The following is a 19,353-nucleotide window of genomic DNA, read 5'->3' as shown; positions in this document are numbered from 1 at the left end:
TTCGGATAATATTAGCTATAACATTTACTAATCGCTGTGATTTCGCGCACCCAAGAGGAATACCTGTTGCTGTGCGGATCGAGACCAGGTTTGATCATGAACCCCATGACCAACCGGACCGAGGAAATCGACGAGTGTACGCTGATGCCAAACATGTGCAACCACGGGACGTGCGTCAACACGCCGGGAAGCTTTCACTGTTCGTGCGACAGCGGTTACGTGTACGACGCTAACTCGCACCAGTGCATCGGTAAGTGCGATAATATAATGCAATACCCTCACGCGGACGGTGCATTGTTACTGCGACTCGTTTTTTTTTTTCCAGACGACAACGAATGTTTACGCATACCACCCCCGTGCCGGGGAATCGCCCAGTGCGTGAACACCCCCGGGTCTTTCGAATGCCAGTGTCCGGAAGGATACAAGCTCGGAACGACCGCCAGAGAGTGTGTGGGTTAGTTACGTTTGCATATTGTTAACATACCTATATATATATATTTAAATTTAAATCGCGTTTAAAAATTCCAATCGACCTTTGTGGTAAACACAAAAGTGTTTTCTATCCGTGAAACCCGATTTGATGAGAAATATTTTTTCGTGTTGAATTGTATTTTAAAACGATTTCTCTTCGCCGTTCGATCAGCGGAACTTTAGATCGTACTTTAAACCTAGTCACGCCCACGTGATCGTTATTCGTACATTAACTTGAGTTCGATGTGTGTTCAAGACATTGACGAGTGCTACGAACGAGACGGAATTTGCCGGGACGGCGAGTGCACAAATCTGGACGGAAGTTTCCAATGCATCTGCCACAACGGTTACGCTCTCACGGCTTCCCGCGACACTTGCGTGGACGTTGACGAGTGCAGCCGTCATCCGAACGTGTGCAACAACGGCACTTGCCTGAATTCGGTGGGCTCGTTCAAGTGCAACTGCTCCGATGGATTCAAACTGAGTCATAACAACGATTGCATTGGTACACACACACACGCACACGACTGACTTTTACTATACAATTAACACAATCGTTTGATTGACAAATAATTATATGATCGCACAACTATCGTTACGATTATTTTGATTTGCAGACGTGGACGAGTGCAGAATGATGCCGTTCCTATGCAGAAACGGTCGGTGTAGAAACACTATGGGCGCGTTTAGCTGCGAGTGCACTTCCGGGTACACGCTATCATCGGATAACCAGCATTGCAGAGATATCGACGAATGCACGGAGGTAAGTGGTAACCGCAACCCTTATTGTGTACCCTTGAATTTGCGACAAACCGTATTGCGCGCCAACGACTTGTGTGATTATGTAAACCGTACCGGTGCGGTACGGGCGATTATAAACTCGGCCCGAGAAAAAAAAGTTTTCAAAAGGTCTATTGTAAACTCAGCCCATGTTTTTTGTAGGTAAAAATAATTTAGGTGTAAACTCGGCCCGGATAAAAATGTACATTTGTATAATTTTCTCATAATATTTTTGAGAACCATCTAGCATTACCCAGAGGACACCACGATAAGGCATTGTATATATTCCTTTTAATATATTGAATATCACCTACTTGTAGATCTTGCGCGTCAGGTACATTGTTTACTGCACTACAAACAATTTTGTTTTGCCTACTGCAGATATCTTCAGTTCCTTTGCGTTTGGCCACGGTGGTAACACATTGTCGTTGTGGTACTTATAATAGTCTCTTATAATAGATTCATGCAGATGATCATCATTTTTCTCCGTAATATCATTATTTATTCCAAACGTATTTAAAAAATCTCTACATTTGCAGTTTATAAATTGCCGTTTTATTTCAACTGTAAATATTATCGGGCTAAGATTACAACCGACCTTTTTTATTACTTGAAATTTCCGAGCCCAGTTTACAATCTACCTACTTTATTATCTAAAATTTTCGGGGCCGAATTTACAACAATAAAAGTAATTATGGCCCAGTTTACATTTGCCCACGCTTACCGTAGCGTTATTGTTACTGTAGGTACGGCCTTGTAGGGCTCAGCACTTCAGAAGGAGTCGGCGAAAAGTGTTTTCCCTTTTAAAAACTTATGGTTTAAATGTACGCGATATTTGTTCTAGATACCCGGTACTTGTCCGCTACCGGGAAGATGTCAAAACCTGATGGGATCGTTTTTGTGCACCTGTCCACCCGGATATCGATTGTCAGCCGCAAAGAACTCGTGTCTCGGTGAGTTTTCATGAATACATCTCCACGACGAGCAGTGCGTTATATCGTATCGTTCGCGGCTATTTCAATTGTTTTTCCCGTAGATATTAACGAGTGTCGAGAAATGCCCGGCATATGCGAAGGCGGAACTTGTACGAACACGGACGGTGGCGTGATATGTGACTGTCCCGAGGGTTTTGTCCTGAGCTCCACTGGAATGAAATGTATAGACACAAGACAAGACCATTGTTACGATTTATTTTTGTCCGGTTAGTGGTTTTCGTTGAACACGATGACTTGTCGAAGTTCGTTGATTTTATAATATGTTTATGCGTGTCGTGCACGTGTGCGCAGGTAACTGTTTGGCCCCGAGGAAACAGAGGATTACGGAAAAAGAATGCTGTTGTTCGTCGGGAGGGGGTTGGGGCAAAGAATGTACGGCCTGCCCGAAGCCCGGGAGCGGTAAGAACACGCTTCAAAATTATGATTAAAAAATCGGTTTGCAATGAGGTAATGAGTGTATTTTTGCGACAGACGCGTTCGCGAGATTGTGCCCGGAAGGCGTGGGTCGCGGCGATAAAGGCGAAGACCTGAACGAGTGCGATTTCATGACGAACCCGTGCGACGGCGGCGAGTGCATAAACACGGACGGGTCGTATCGGTGTGAATGTCCTGCAGGCTACGTTCTGGATTCGACCGGGAAGAAATGCGTGGACGAGAACGAGTGCAAGATCAACGTCAACATATGCGGGAACGGGACGTGCGCCAATCTGCAAGGCGGTTTCGAGTGCATCTGCGCGGACGGATTCGCCCCGGGGCCAACCCAAGTAATATTAATAATTATATTATATTGCCGTCACCATGCGGTCGTTTGACGTTGGATGAAACTGTCGAACGGTCTGCTATAATAACTCGTGCATACTTTTCATCTATTTGACGACAAATTTTTGTTTCCGACCCAGGTCTGCGAGGACGTTAACGAGTGTCTTGAGATGTCTAATCAGTGCGCGTTCCGTTGTCACAACGTGCCTGGATCGTTCAGGTGCATATGTCCGTACGGATACGCTTTGGCTCCTGATGGTAGACACTGTCAAGGTGCGTAACACGGGTCGACGTTAGCATTTCAGTAATATTCATAACGAATAAGCGATACGTTTTCTCACGTCTACCGTTTTTTTTTTTTTTCGCGGTTCACGATGGAAACGATAGATACAACGAAACGCAGAACGAGTTTAATATTATTGTCTTCGTGTTGCAGACGTGGACGAGTGCGTAACGCCCGCCAACAATTGCAAGTTCGAGTGCAAAAACCTGATCGGTTCTTTTGCGTGCATTTGTCCCGAAGGATACGCTCAGATCGGCAGCGACGAGTGCAGGGACATCAACGAGTGCGCGGAAAATCCGAATATATGCCAAAACGGATTTTGCGTCAACTTGTCCGGCACGTATAAATGTGACTGTTACGACGGGTTCAAAGCCAGCTACGATGGCCGACAGTGCATAGGTAATGGATTTCTATGATAATATCTGGGACTTAAGTGGGGAGAGGCAGCAGGACTCGGTCCCTGTACTTGACCCGATTATGCTGATCATAATAACTATTGAATGTTTATTTTTCTCTAATAGTAAATCTAATAACGTACTCGAGTGGTTCGTGAAATTTTTTCAACAGAAGTAGAATTTATTACTTTATTTGCATTTCATCTCCTTTATACGTCTTACAAATATTTTGGAAATGTTAAGCAACTGTTTAAATTCGAAAATTCCGTGACTATTACAAAAATTATAAAAATTCAAATGTATTTTCTTAGATTTTATTCTATCGTTAAACATTTATCGTCGGAACGTGACAATACTATTTTTGAATACATGTTTAATTTAACTTTATCCTAACGAAACTTGTACTTTAATCTATTCAAATTGTTGTAGTCTTCGTGCGTTCTCTCCACGTACTTTTAGTTCCACAATAACGTTTGGATGTTGTGCATTATAAGATTCTAGGGTCGGACTCTGCTACAGACATTTGCTGAACGGCAGGTGTATCAATAACCACGGTAGTGGTGGTGACACGACCAGCGTAACAGCTTATAGAGCCGTGACGAAAGCCGACTGTTGTTGTTCTATGGCCGCGGCCTGGGGACCTCAGTGTCAACCGTGTCCGTCGCCGTCTTCGGACTCATTCAGACAGCTTTGTTTGGAATCTGGTTACACGATCGACGGTCAAGGTTAGTGCGGTAGTCGTTTAGTGCCGTAATCCGATTAACGTATTGTTAAAGTTACAACTTGTAGTTATTTTAACAATATAAATTAGTCGATTTTATATTGTTTTATAATTTTATTGCCGATATTTTAACTGTAGATTTATTGAATTAAATTTATTCCGTGTTAGAGCACTAATTTTTTCGGAACCAGTTAATTTACTAATTAAATAATTAGTTAATTAGATAAATTATAAGTCAGTAACATTAATGTGATGGCGCTATGTTTAATATACCGTTGTCCCATCACTTTTATTCGATTAGTATTTCTATACGTATTGATTAAAAAAAAAAAAAAAAACGTAGTTTTCATAAATTTAGATTTATGAACAATATTGCGTTTGATAAACGTTCAATCGAATTTCGTTAGGGTTTTACTTAGGATTTATTTGAATTCCGTCAAACTTGCTTGTATCCGTTATGCAGTGGTGGGCAATAGTATACGGCATGAAATAAAACTATCGAAAATCTATTTTATACCCGAAGGAACCTTGCAGATGGATGATAAAAGTAAAAATAATATCCAACTCCAATCCCTGTAAGCGTTTTTCACTCCGGTGTACGTGTGCTTACGTGGTTATTGATTTTCAGACATAAATGAATGCGAGACGTTACCGGACCTGTGCACCAACGGGAGGTGCATAAACACGCTAGGGTCATACAGGTGCAGTTGCAACAAGGCGTACAAAATCGATCGCACCGGAACGCATTGCAACGGTAAGTGAGCGAATCGCGATCGAGAAGCCCGGTGGCCCTATGACGAATTACAGGTCAACCGTAAGCGATCGCATTCCTACGACGTTCTCTGCGCGGACAGAACGATGCGGTCATCGCGAGAAATGTTTACGAGACCTTCGGTACATTTTCTACGAATATCGCGTGGTCGTAACTCGGCATTGTTAACATCGCATCATCATCGTCAAAGACCAGTAGCTGTAGTAGTAGTGGGCGTTGAAAAAATTCGGTTGTTCGGATAAAAATCCTGTCGAGGAAGCCGCGTTCCTCGTCCTCGGGGTAGATTAACTTGCTCGGTGCGTGTTAACATTATTACAGTAATGACGAAGACGATGATATCATTGCAGCGATAATGATGGCCGTAACATGAACGCGTACGCTGCTGCAGAGCCGAGTCATTGTTTTTAATCGTGCATAATTATACGCTACGTGCATCGGTGGCGCGTTTATCGAAGGGATACGGTGGGGGGGGATAGATTTTTAAACTGTAATAATACTTTTGTTCTTAATTACAGTATGAAATTCCACAGAGTACCACAGAATTAAATATTTTGTCTTTATTTCGTTAACCTTGATTGAACTAAGTTATAACTTAAAAATATATATATGTGTGCATTATAAGTACATCTGTAGTAAATAGACTCCTCCGCCTTCAAAAATAAAACCCCTTAATACACCATCATCACGCATACATATAACATATACTTACTGTGTGTACATACCTATTATATGTACCAGAGGCAGAAACAGAACCGAAAGAGCCAGATCTGAAATAGGGACCATTTAAATTGTAAGAACCGACATTTTTATATTGATAGGTTAAGCTGTAAAGCCGAATCGGAATATTTAAATTATAAAGGTTCTTTTAGGTTCCAAAAAGAGAAAAAAAAAATGGTTTTATTTAGTATAACTTATTAGTTGCGTCTACGTTGTTTATAAATAATCACGGATCAATTCTCTTAATATTTATACCCAGAACCATACAAAATTCACATTCCGAATAGGTACCTATTTGAAATTATTAAATTTTTAAGTGTTTAATACGTGTATATTTATAGCTCCGTCAGTTGAAAATAATATCTTAGTGACTGTAATTTTCGACTTAATAATATTAACACTGTGTTTTGTATATTTCGTTGTTTGGTGGTAATATATTGTAAAATCATTTTTTGTTTACTAAAATAATGTCATTATTATAGTACACTTTAACGGGTAGATGATGACATATTATAGTCAAGGACAGGTCCAGCGTTTATTTACGTACGGGCCACTTTATGGGAAAAACGATAAAATATAGCTGATCATAGACGCGTGTAGCGATGTCTTAGGGGGAGGAAGAGGCTTAGACCCTTCTCAAAAATAATGTGACAATATTGTACTAAAACTGTCAACATTTATTTTTCTTATCTATTATTTAGTTCTTCTAAATATACTTCTTTTCCGATATTATTTTTTTCCGACAAGGGTGGCACTTTTTTCTAGTCCCCCCCCCCCCGGGTTCCACCTTGATTATGGTATATTCACAAGACAAGTAATAATATTATATTTCACTGGGACCAGGAACCGGTATCGAAACTATCTGAAACCGGTACGTTTATTATTTTTTTTTACCAGAGTAAAAATACATTTTTATTTTCCACAAACTGATAACGACGAATTCGAACGGTTCCAGTCCCCGCTTTGTACACTATTGTAACACATAATCAGTTACTTGGTGCGCGGTTTACTGTGATTGTTTTCTCGTCCAGACGTCAACGAATGCCTGACCAACCCGCCGCCGTGCGAGATGTCCTGTCAAAATCTGGAGGGCGGCTTTGCGTGCGGATGTCCCCCCGGGTTCCTGTTGAACGCCGACAACAGCACTTGCCGGGACCTGGATGAATGTTCCACCGGTCAACACATCTGTCAGCAGCTGTGCATCAACACGCACGGGTCGTACAAGTGCGGATGCCAACCGGGTTACCGTCAATCCGGCGACCACTGTTTAGGTATTACGACAAATGTCATATTTATTGCACTGCCCCATACTTACGCGTAGTTCTGTCTTGTTGCACTATTATTATTCTATTGTTGAAAATTGCTTAATTTAAGGCCGAAGAGTCGGGCGTTCTGCAGGTAAATATCCCTATTGGTGACCAATAATTGTATTCGATTACATTTATACGTTCTCTTATATATATAATTCACACTTCGCTTGCATGAACTCGAGGTATTGGACAAAAAGGGTGAATTTATTACGGACGAAATAATATTGTTTTGTGATTTTTCTTCTTCGTCGTTGACAAAATAGAAATCGTAGAACTAGAAGACCGTACGTTCCGGTCCTTATTTGCGTTATTTCATCTAACGACGTTTTTCCTGTCACAACTCACTCGTCTATGAATCGTACCAAAAATACATTTTTAAAATGTTCGATTTCATTATTCCTCCTTTTACGTTCGAGTAAATATAATAATAATAAAAAAAAATGAAATTGTTTTTTGAGTATCCGACAATCTCTTACGTTATCAAATATTTGTGTGCGTAGTTTTTACTTGAAAACTTAAGTGTCGTATCCGGCATCCTTGAAGAATCCTTCGATTCTTCGTCCCTGAATTATTGTTTGTACAGTCTGACGGAATGCTAACAATATTGAGTGACAAATTTTGTTTCTTCCCGGAAAATATTACATTTTTTTTATTATTTTTTTTTTTATTTACAAAGTTTTCCTGACAAAATAAAAATGAAAATAAAAAATAAGTGAAAATAACTGCTGTGCTTTTAGTCGGATTGAGAATGATTTTCCATTTTTGCGCCCATTTTTGTATTTCGTCAAAATGAGATTGGATGTTTACTATTACATTTTCGATTTTATCGGAACTAGAATAAATGACACTATCGTCCGCATACAGGGCAATTTCCGTATTCGTCGATGTAGGGAAATCTCATATGTAAAGGTTAAAAAGTATTGGAGATATTTTTGAGCCTTGTGGTATACCTGCATTCATTTGTTTGACGTCCGTACCATCAATTTATTTGAACGGTGAAACTACGAGAGTGGAGAAAAGATTTGATGTGTTGAAGATAACAGTGGGTGTGTTAAAATATTAAATACATTGTGCCGTCATCTGACGAACAATTTTTACAACACGAGTAGTCCAAGCCGTCCGATAGATAGCGCAAAATATTATAATCCCGTCCGTTTGTAGAAAAAAAATTGATAATGAATGTTATAAAATCTATTTTCTACCACTAACAAGGGTGCCCATATGGGGGGGGGGGGGGTAAGGGAGAGACATGTCTCCCCCCTGGAAAATGTCAAAAATCTTGGAATAATATTTAATATGATCAGAAAATATTTATTTAAATAGAATTTAAAAATTTAATTTAATACATAAAAATCTATAATTTGTTTATGAAAAATCCATTTATTTAGTTTGGAAAATCAGATCATCAGCTATAAATAACAATACGCTTTTTCGTTTCTATTCTATCGATAATTATCAATTCTTAAAATATTGTGTATTTCCAGAAATACGGTATGTACTCGTATATGTGTGTGTGTACACAACCATAATATTTATATAATATTTTTAAATTAATATTTTAATAAATATAACTTATGTTTTGAGTGTCCAATTTATATTATTAATTAAATAAAAATTTCAATAAATTACTTTTATGGTAAATTGGTTAAATAATTATAATTTTATAGTCTTCCAGTTTGATATATATAATGTAATAGTATAATGTAAAACTGTAAACCCCTTCCTATATCGTGGGTCATTCCTATTTATGAATAGATTGATAAATTAAAATGTTGTCCTCCCCCTTGAGAATTTTCCTATGGGCGCCCTTAACTACTAAGTATATTTTACTATGATTGTTACCTGCACCAAAAATGTTAATACATAATGAACAACAACACAAATTTCTCCGTGCCTACGTTTTGTGTTATTTGAGTTGAAAATGGTGATCGGAGTTACGATATTTTTAGCAAAACGTTTTCATTTAAAAGTTACACTGTACGAGGAGTAGGTGCATGGTTTGTAGCGGGTACAGTCCTTTTCGATGAACACACGTTAATGTTTTTAACATTGGTCATAAACTAGTTCACCCCGAATGATTCGAATGCGAACGGGGTGGGTCAACGTACTTTTATATCTACAGTAGTCGAAGCATTTTACATCGATCGCGGTCCCCAAGTACAAACTGGACCTCGAACTTCGCCACCGAAGTGTGTTTCGATTTTTTTGACGTAAAAAAAAAAAAAAAAAAAAAAGTAATAATCATAACATACTCGTTTTACTCCGCATAAGTTTTTCATTCCAATATGAACGTTGCAATATGTGTAGTTACCCGAGAGTCACCTTGTTCTTAGATCGTTTAATGTAACCGTCCGTTGATTTTCTCGTGGTTTACAGACATCGACGAGTGTCGGTTGGACCCGAACGTGTGTCACGCACCGAGTAGTTGCGTCAACACGTTGGGAAGTTTCCGGTGCGCGTGCCCAAGGCACTACAAACTCGATAGCACAGGTACGCGTTGCGTGGACCCCAAGCAACAGTCCAAAAACCACCAGTTCGATTGCATCGGTCCCGATTGCGACAACATCAACAACAACAACAACAACAACAACAACAACGGGTGTCATGACCGTCAGGTAAACGTAAAACGGGCGCGAGAAGGAGGCGTCGGGACGGTTTGTGTGAATCGTGTGCACGCGTGCGCCCTTTGTAAAAACTCGGTTCGATTTCAGTTTTTTAATCGGATGTACTAATGAATCCGGCAAACGAATACAGTTTTCGGCTGTGAGAATTTGTCGGTTCGAAAAACATCCGTTAGCTCGGACAACCCCGCGAACGTACCTATCCAACGGAGGCTAAAATATTAATGTTTTCGTACACTAAGCTTTGCCGGCGGGTGGCAAAGCTGATAGTGTGTTGGACGGTAAAGTCAAAATTGTATCCGTACGGTACCATTGTTGGTTTGAAGTGTGGATCACGACCGTTTTTAGTGCCATAAAAATTACGGTAATATTAAGATAGGCGAGCATTTATTTCATACTCATAGGAAATATCGAAATGTATTCATATTTATATTATCGTACATCTACTTTTCTTTGACGGTCTGTATAATCAAAATTCAAAATAATTTGGTTAAAATTGATTAAATCAGTGGTTCTCAAACTGTGATCCTAGGAGCTCTAGGGCTCCACGAAAGAAGTTTAGGGGCATATCTAAATTAATTAAATTTAAATATTATATTTCTAAATTATCAAGTAAAAACACTAGTATGATTACGATTTTAATTATACCTTCTCATCCAGTCAGAGTGTTTTAGATTAATTTGGAGAGTACTAGGTTTTTAAGTCTCAGAGCACTCTTTCTGGTCAAATTAAATCAATCCTTTTGCAATTCAAATACATTCCACTTTTACTCAGAATTTGAAAATGTTAAATAGAAAAGTGATTGAACACACACAATAATTTTATAACACATTGTGTATAATATACATTGTATATAATATATTAATTTTAAATTCATTCTGAAAGACTAAAAAATGATTTTATTAAGATTTAATGTAAAACGTTTTGAAGAAAACAAACTCATAATTTTCAAATAATTCCTATTATGCCTCCCTCCCTATTTTCAAAAAGATTTAATATTAAAATTAATTTAAGTATCATTGTTGATGTATTCTTTCTATATTTTTTCCCTTAAATCTGAAGTAAATCTAGTTTTGTCAAAAAAGCCAATATTACTTTTCAACTATAGTAATACTTTATGATAAAATTCCTAGTTATTTTTTAACTTCGTTTTAGAATTAAATCATACAAAATCTTTAAAAATTATCCTATATTCAAGCAATAAATTAAATTATAGATTGTTTATTACTGTTTTTCTTATTACATTTTTTTTTTTTTTTTTTTTAATCATAAATCATTAACAAACATATCTCAAACAATTTACTTTTTTAAATATTTCTTATATTTATTTAAAATTAACTTAAAATAACTATTAAAAAAAACAATTTTAGATTTTCACATATATAATTAAATGTGGATTTATATGAATTCTTCCAGGATTTGAAATTTTTTGAATTAAATCATTATGTATTTCCCAACATCTGTCTGATCGTTTTACATACGCGATATAAGGGATTCATATCCAACTATTCCTCAAAGAATATACCTACAATGAACAAATAAAACATTTAATGTAATTGTATGTGAATAAGCTGAACATTGATGTTTTAATAATTTAATTTATTTTATAAATTCTTAACTGGTAGGGGGGAGAGGGGCTAAGCCCTTGATAACGTATGCTTATGCAGGCGTTACACGACCGTCTGCCGGTTTAACGTCACGTCGGTTGTTGCAGAACGGGCAAAACGGTACTTCGGGCACCGGCAACTGCGGCTGTCCCAAGGGTTTCCGGAAGTTGGGCAACCGCGGCGAATGCGTGGACGTCAACGAGTGCCTGGAATCGCCGTGCGACCCCAACCTGAACTGCATCAACACGCCCGGCGGCTACCAATGCGTGTGCTCCAACGGACAGATCTACGATCCCGCGGCGTTGGGTTGCGGTGCTGGTGACGGCAGACCGGGTTCGACCGCGTCACGGGTACGTACGGACGTAACACCGTCCAGTCGGCGAGGAGATCGGAATTCAATTGTTAACGCGATTGCGATCTATGAAACTTTAGCTTATACACATACGCATAATAGGATAAAAGTAGTTTATAGGTTGTTTTTTTTTCTGTAATATTACCGATTTTATCGAGAAAATTGTTAAAAAAAAAAAATCAATACATATACTTCACGAAGCGCAATAATGTTGCGTAGTTTGCAAATAAAAATGTAAAACTGGCATAATCGTGTTGAGTTTTCTCCCGTAAGAAAATGTAAACGGGTAAAATTGCGATTAAATCGATAGCTAATAAGTTGAGACATTTTACAGTGGTATATTAAGACAATAGGTTCAACAAATCTAGAAGATAATAGTATACTCCACGACGTCAAAATGTTCATTTTATAATTTCGAACCTATCACTTTTGATCGATTTCTTATTCCGTTCAAAATACTTCTTGCAGACGATACACAACTACACGCAGGCGTAAATCGTAATAAGTCTTATAGATCGAACACGTTTGAAATGTACATATTTAATATACAAAACAGTAGTCGAATGTTACACGTCGGTTAAATTATAGGTATTATAAGATAATAAAAGTTTGACTGGGTTTTAGTTGAAACCCACCATCGAGTACTCGGTATACTAAGACGACCATCGCTTATCACCTTAAAAAACACATGCAATTATGATTATATTTTTCACGAGAACCCAATGCTTGAAATTTCATTTATATTTTTCGTTGGGTTTCACAGCACGGAGGCGGTGGCGGAGACGTCAGCGGCAGAGGATGTTATGGCAGTCCGTGCGCGTTCGGTTGCACTCCACTCGGACACAGTGGATTCTCATGCGGATGTCCGGCGGGCTACCAGAGGATCGGACAGGTAAACACCTAGGTTCACCATAGTGACACATTTGCGACACAATCCCGTCGAAATAACATTTCCAAGATGAATCGCTAGCAACAAGTGCTGCTAGAAGCCGGTCCACACCGGTTACGTTTTTTTTCAAGCGCGATCGAAAAAATTTAATAACTCAAAGGGTGTGTCCACCCATACCTAGGGTATTTTTTTCTTTTCATCATTGATACTTTTTGAAAACGATGTCCGCGCACCACTACGATAACATTCCAGTGCAAGTGTATTAATTATTGATTATCCGTTACGCAGGGTCACTGCCTGTCCACGATAAGTCCGATCACCAACGGTCCGAACGTGCACTCACCGCCGGATCTCGGCGACATACCAACGTTCGCTATCGAACCGGAGCTGTACCCCAAGGGCGCGGGCGGCAAGATCATATCGACCGAAGGATGTTTCTCGTGCAAGGTACGTGTACGCTCTACCGCGGGAACGCTTGCGCGCTTTTGGGTCTGACTAGCTTAACCGAACCAATTCTCACCGGTACCGTGTGTCATTATTTCACTCGCAGATAAACGGCGACGGCAGGTTCCGGCACAGGAGGACAGCGAACGTTTCATCGGAAGTCATGGGGTTCAATGACGACTTTGACGGACGGTGGCAAGACAATCCAACGCATCGCCGAACGGTAACGGCAACCACGCGGCAACAGGCCCACGATTAACGATGGGTGGGGGTCAACCGAATATCGTTGTATCCTCGTAAAAACAAAAAGGACTAAACTGCGAAAAAAAAAACATTTCGGTTCTTAGAACGATACCATTCGGTCACATTTTTATTTGACCATTACTGGGAAACCGCACGAACCGGTGGTAGAAATCGACGATTTCACCTGTATTTTTTTCCGTGTACTTCGAAAGTCATATTATTAGTAATAATTTTTCAAAATGCACGGTGATTACAAACCCTTTACATGGAAAATTCCTATTCGACCCGTTTTTTTTCCTTGCGCGGGATCTAAAAATCATACAGTTCGACCATTTTTCACAAAAAGGTATCAGTAAGACAATTTTTCAACTAGAATGTCACTCGTACCACATAAACGTCAAGCAATTCACGTATCTTGTCCCGTTTTAACATTTTTTTTTTTTCATTCGTGACCAAAAATTTTCAAAATAAGTTATCTTTTGAAATAAATCCAATAGAAATACATGTCGAAAACCTATAACCTTTATTCGTAAACTGTATCGTAATAACACTAAAATGCATAGACTTAATCGATTATTGGTATGTTTTTCGTGTGATTTCGTAGGCGAAACACAAGCACAGACACCGGCGGGAAGATGGAGCGTACAAAACGATCAGAATGAAGATTTCGGACGCCGTACGGAACACTCGCATTTTGAAACTGTTGCCGGCAGTTAAGGTAAATCGTCATCGGTTGACAAAAATTCACGGTTTATGTGTGGTAAATCACCTAGGCTAACCTATTAGATGGAAAAATTGAGCCATTTTAAATATTTAAAAACTAAACCACTAAACTCAATGACGCGTCAACGCGATTAGTTGTTGATGCATTTTTTTTCCGATTATATTTTGCTTCACGTGCTCATTGACCAAACAACTTGTATGGAAATATAACACTCAAGTATTCGTCTACTGAAGATGAATCTTTTACTATTTCGTGTAACTACTATTTCATAAAATATTTATTTTAATTACATTTGTCAAGATTCTATTTAGAGAAATCAACAATTTGTTAAATATATTTACAATAAGATTGGTGGGTTGTATATAATAGGTGTCTAGGACGTGAATTGAAGACGCTAACCGTTGATAGTGCTTTGGCGCGTTTAATTTATGTATAATATAAGTTATATAAAAAAAAAAATTTTAAAAAATACTATAGTTACGGTTGGATGAAATTATTGGGCTATTGTCGTTTTAGCTTTCGGGGAGGATTTCCGGAATGTCATTGTTAGTAGAGACTTCAAAAAAGAAGGTCGGAGGAAAGTGAGAATGACATTTTTCAAAATGTTTTTTGACTATGTATTTGATAAAAGGGATTTTTAGGTCATTATGAATTATAAAATGTGATATGTGTACGGAGGAGCATTAGTAATGAGGAGGAGTACTTTTGATTTGAATATTTGAATTTTATTTGTATTGGATATAATATAGAAGTCTAAGATTTAGATACCTTAAGTACAAATAGGTTTTAGGAAATTATTGTGTACAAAAATTTTCGTTTTTATGTTGGTTTTTTTAACATAGTTTACGTTATAAAACCAATAATGATAGAACAACGTTCAGACTATTTTTATGTATTTGTGTTACTTATTTTGCTATGCAACGTGTGATAACGATAAAACGGTAATATCGTATTTGTACTGTCGACCAACTAACCAAATGGCAGAAAAAATATTTTATCATTATAAACGGTACACATTCAACTCTCCGTAACTTCTGGTTTTCAGGACAATTACAATTACTTTGTGGTTCCGTCGAGTGACGCGACCAACAAGTTCAAGATCAAACGCAACTCGAAAGGCATTTGGGGCTTGCACTTCCGCCGGAATGCCAGGAAACCGGGAAAGTATCACCTGGCCATCGATGGGCAGCGTACCGCGGTCGACGGACACACGGAGCGCCGGAAACCACCGATTTTGCACGTCAAACTGATCGTGTCCGGCAACTGAACCCCGGGCTCGTTTCTCCGCAAAAAAAAAAAAAAAACAAAAAAAAAAAAAAACGATTCGTTCGCGTCACGACCGACACGTGTTATAATATTATAATAATATTACGAATAGTTAACAGTTTTTCATAATCAATCGCATTTTTGTACAGTAAACGCAACATTATTATTTTAAACTCACGGTTTTCATTCGAAAATATATAATATCGCGAATCACGATACTATACGCTCCGTATCGTCAGCGACATGGAGTCTTATTGAACGTAATCTATAAAATAAATATGAAAACGGAATTTTTCTCGCTCCCGTATCCGATATTTGTGCAAGACGATTTTCACTTAGTCCTTAAGTCTGCTTTATCAGACGGTCGTGTAACATTATTATTAAAATGTAATACTCAAACATATAATATCATTATAATCGCGCGGCAATATAATCAAGTTTATACTTCGATTAGTCAACATTTATGTTTTCGTTGTAAAATATTACTCAGTGTTTTCCGTGTTATAAGTTTTAATAGAAATTTCCTTCTCGTATATTAATGTATCGTGATGTGTATACCACCAAATAGTGCGTAAGGATATTTATAGTTTAATATAATGTTATGTAAAAAAAAAAAATTAATATATATGTACGATAATTATTATAACTTAATAAAGTAATAAATATAATTTATTTTATACTTGGTCTTTTAATACACTGATATCCGAAACTTTTTATGTAATTCGACAATATTGTCAAGTATTATAATCATGACTGAACACAAAATTGTGTAGAACCGTATTTTTATCATGTTTTTAGAATTCCTATGGTTAAGCGAAGTAAAAGAATTACAAACTATACATTCATAATACGTTTTTGTAATTATCGTCGAGAATGCCAAATGTGAACATAAAACAAACTTAACCATTGAGTTCCCGGAGAGCACTTAACTTAAAACTTTTATCGTAAAAAATAATGATGATGATTTACCCGGTTTTTAATATCATATCAGATAATTTGTTTAAAAGCTTTTGACCATAAATCACGAGGAAAAAGGTTCACATCGGGCAACGATATTCAATTTATAAATGATAAATATTAACTTTTCGGTAACGATTTCCGGATCAGTCAACTTGACAAAAATTTACCACAATGGGAATTTTGAAAAAATCAGAATTTTAAAGAGTCGTTCGCAGCGTATTAGATCACTACTCAAACCTGTCGTAGTGGAACGAGATTTGTCAAAAAAAAAAAAAAAAAACAACGCTGGTTTATATTATATGTGTGTAAACGATAAGTGAATATAACCGAAGTGGCTTAACTCGGTACAACTAAGAATTTATGTAGCTCTAGACACCAAAAGTATATTATTGAATACTTAATATTATGATTTATTATTTTATACAACAATGAAAGCTTCAAAACGTCTTGCTGGATGTCATTCTCGTCGTATATTAATACAAATTACAAATTCATCGTCACACGGACATGTCTTGTATACAACCCAAGTACAGTGCACCGTTTCGTCCGATTCCCTTACAACGGTTTGGGTGCAACGTAAAATAATAATCGAGTTGAAAAATTTAAATTTTGTTAAAATGTTGACTATGATTCTGAACATGAGTAAATCAAAACAGCTAAATCGTTGTTGGGGAAACAGTGTATTTTACTCGTTTATTTTCGTTGAATGTGACAACTGGCATGATGTTTTAGCCCGACTCTCAGCGATAAAACGTGCACATGTCGAAATGGTAACTTACCTATCTCTAATGAACAATGGACAGCTTTTATCGATTGGTGAAAGGAGAAAAGAGCATTCTAGTGCTAAGTATGTCATCAATTTCTGTTCGTAAAATATATCACCTGTCCCGAGATTTATAAATTAAATATCTCATTAGTGTAAACGATCAGACGGACACTATCCGGTGCAATCAAATGCCTTGTCGGTTGTCCCGTAATATACGGAATGTCGCTTAGCCCTAAAATATCGCTTAGCTCCTTTTGCCTTTTGCCTGTTACATTTTACCGTAGTTAGTGCGTGAAACAAAGCCGTCGACCGTTTCGGACCCAAAAATACTGTAATACAAATACTGTAATACTGTTACCAACAGGACATGCATAGTTTGAAATAAGAAATATACGGACGCGTAGGGCTAACATTAGATCTAAATACTGTTAGATTGGTTTAACAGCTCAAATTATATTCCTGGCGCATAAAAATGAACGCAATTATAATTATAGTCATCTTATCTAGACGTAAAAGCACAATTAGCATTCCTTCTATGCTTATAGACTACCATACAAATGACTGGTCTCGATGTGCCAAATATTTCGACGTTACCATCGGGCACAGATATAACTTCGGACAACACACTTTCAATATTACCAGAAAAGCTACCTGAACCATGATATGCTTTACCCTATACTAAACAGAATTAGCCTCGTGACTATGACAACCAAACTTTACAGTATAAAACTTTACATTTTTCCAATCCTTACTTGCATCGGCTCTTCTTGGGTCACCTACTTCATTCCCTCTCACCAGTGAAAAATTGAACTTGTCTAAAATATCGTCATCCGAACAATTACGAGCATGTTCACTTTTGTCAGGTACTCTGACCTTTTAAAACCTACTGGTTTAAAGGCCATCAAAGATTCAATTCAATTGCAAATCAAAACTATGTTCTATAAAAGTTCTTTTCTTGATCATGGCCACATTCGACTCTTAGTAAAAATACACTCACCCTTCAATCCATCAAATTCATAACTAAAACCTACCCCTTAACCTGGACGAACAAATTTAGCCAAATAAATTAACCAACATAAACCACAATCGGTTACCAAATCCTTTCAAAATCTATCTACTAGTATGGGTGCAAGCGTGGTATATTAAACAGTCTAGTCCACTACCCCATAGCAAAGTAAAAAACTATGTAGCAGATTTCGCATGTTTGGATGATGATATGTATTAGACCGTAATGGAGTAACAAGAATTATGCACATTTAATATTTCGTATTCTTCGTAAATATTGATTCTGATTATTGAATGACCACTGGCCACAAACGTATATCCGAGAAGTTTTTAAAAATAACAATGTATCGGAACATTCCTAGAATATTATGATCTTATGAACTGCAATAATGGGAAGTGCATTGTCGCGCAACTTTAATAATAAATACTAAACTATAGGAAAAAGAAATCTCGGTAAAACCATAAATAAAAATAATTATACCACAATATTATCATTTTTACTTTACTGGTGCACTCGACCGTCGGAAAATGTTCGTATTCGTATACCTCCCAGTCATAAATGTTACTTGCACTTTTTTTTTATATATAGTTTTTCTGACATTTATATTGGATTTTTTAAAAAGCTCATTTCACTTTGTACACCTTAATGAAGATTTTCCTTATGTCAGGGTAAATTAATTGATTTTTATCGCCTAAAAAGTTGAAGAAAAACCATTTTATTTTATACAAAAAATAATGATATTTGTTCTTGATATTGCGTATACGAATGTAGATATTTTATATATAGCGAAAACATGAAAATGATATTTCATAATAAATTGCCGAGTAGATATATTTAAGGTTTTCACATTTTGTTACTTTTGTTTTAATTAACTATAAATAATACTATAAATGCTAATTCTTCCTTTTTATCATTTTTTTTCCTCGAGTTAAATTTTAAAATTCAAAAAGCCAAAAGTGTTTCAAACATAAAATTACAAAGATACAAATGAGAATTAAATTTTAACAACCAATATTGATCTATTTATTTCTATTGCTATTGCTATAAAATAACGGTCAGTGGCCTTATTCTGAAGTTCCTGATTTTCGTTTCTCTTTTCTCGTTTCAGGTTTTTCATGGATTTCGGATGGTTACTTAATTTTGAATTGAAAATAAATGGATTTCGTATAACGATCGGGGTCTTCAGAGTACAGTCTACTGGTATACCGTAACGTTCTCCTTTAATGCTGTTCGTGTTAGGGTTTCGAACCTTTTAAATTATGTTTATTTTTA

The 19,353-nt window shown here is 37.1% G+C and overlaps 1 protein-coding gene across 2 annotated transcripts in view; it reads left to right on the top strand.

The window, feature by feature from the left end:
- LOC112684634 (fibrillin-2-like) overlaps positions 1 to 15,403 on the top strand; it is a 38,524-nt gene extending 23,121 nt beyond the window's left edge. Inside the window, exons 34-53 of one of the 2 annotated variants that reach the window (XM_025556249.1) lie at positions 56 to 250; positions 326 to 454; positions 728 to 976; positions 1,089 to 1,234; positions 2,096 to 2,204; positions 2,288 to 2,452; positions 2,538 to 2,645; positions 2,718 to 3,010; positions 3,146 to 3,278; positions 3,442 to 3,687; positions 4,178 to 4,408; positions 5,033 to 5,158; positions 6,925 to 7,164; positions 9,580 to 9,818; positions 11,539 to 11,781; positions 12,547 to 12,675; positions 12,961 to 13,119; positions 13,223 to 13,339; positions 13,964 to 14,077; positions 15,129 to 15,403. In XM_025556249.1, the coding sequence (XP_025412034.1) occupies positions 56 to 250; positions 326 to 454; positions 728 to 976; positions 1,089 to 1,234; positions 2,096 to 2,204; positions 2,288 to 2,452; positions 2,538 to 2,645; positions 2,718 to 3,010; positions 3,146 to 3,278; positions 3,442 to 3,687; positions 4,178 to 4,408; positions 5,033 to 5,158; positions 6,925 to 7,164; positions 9,580 to 9,818; positions 11,539 to 11,781; positions 12,547 to 12,675; positions 12,961 to 13,119; positions 13,223 to 13,339; positions 13,964 to 14,077; positions 15,129 to 15,350 (3,593 nt within the window). In that variant the 3' untranslated portion in view covers positions 15,351 to 15,403. Of the gene's footprint in view, positions 1 to 55; positions 455 to 727; positions 977 to 1,088; positions 1,235 to 2,095; positions 2,205 to 2,287; positions 2,453 to 2,537; positions 2,646 to 2,717; positions 3,011 to 3,145; positions 3,279 to 3,441; positions 3,688 to 4,177; positions 4,409 to 5,032; positions 5,159 to 6,924; positions 7,165 to 9,579; positions 9,819 to 11,538; positions 11,782 to 12,546; positions 12,676 to 12,960; positions 13,120 to 13,222; positions 13,340 to 13,963; positions 14,078 to 15,128 lie in introns of both variants that reach the window. The other variant, XM_025556248.1, reaches the window with a different exon arrangement.
- Positions 15,404 to 19,353: the final 3,950 nt, after the last annotated feature.

This window comes from Sipha flava, unplaced genomic scaffold, assembly GCF_003268045.1.
Source record: "Sipha flava isolate LNK unplaced genomic scaffold, YSA_version1 253_pilon_pilon, whole genome shotgun sequence".
NCBI lineage: Eukaryota > Metazoa > Arthropoda > Insecta > Hemiptera > Aphididae > Sipha > Sipha flava.
Note: the sequence above shows the minus strand (reverse complement) of the source record. Positions and strands in the feature narration are given on the sequence as shown.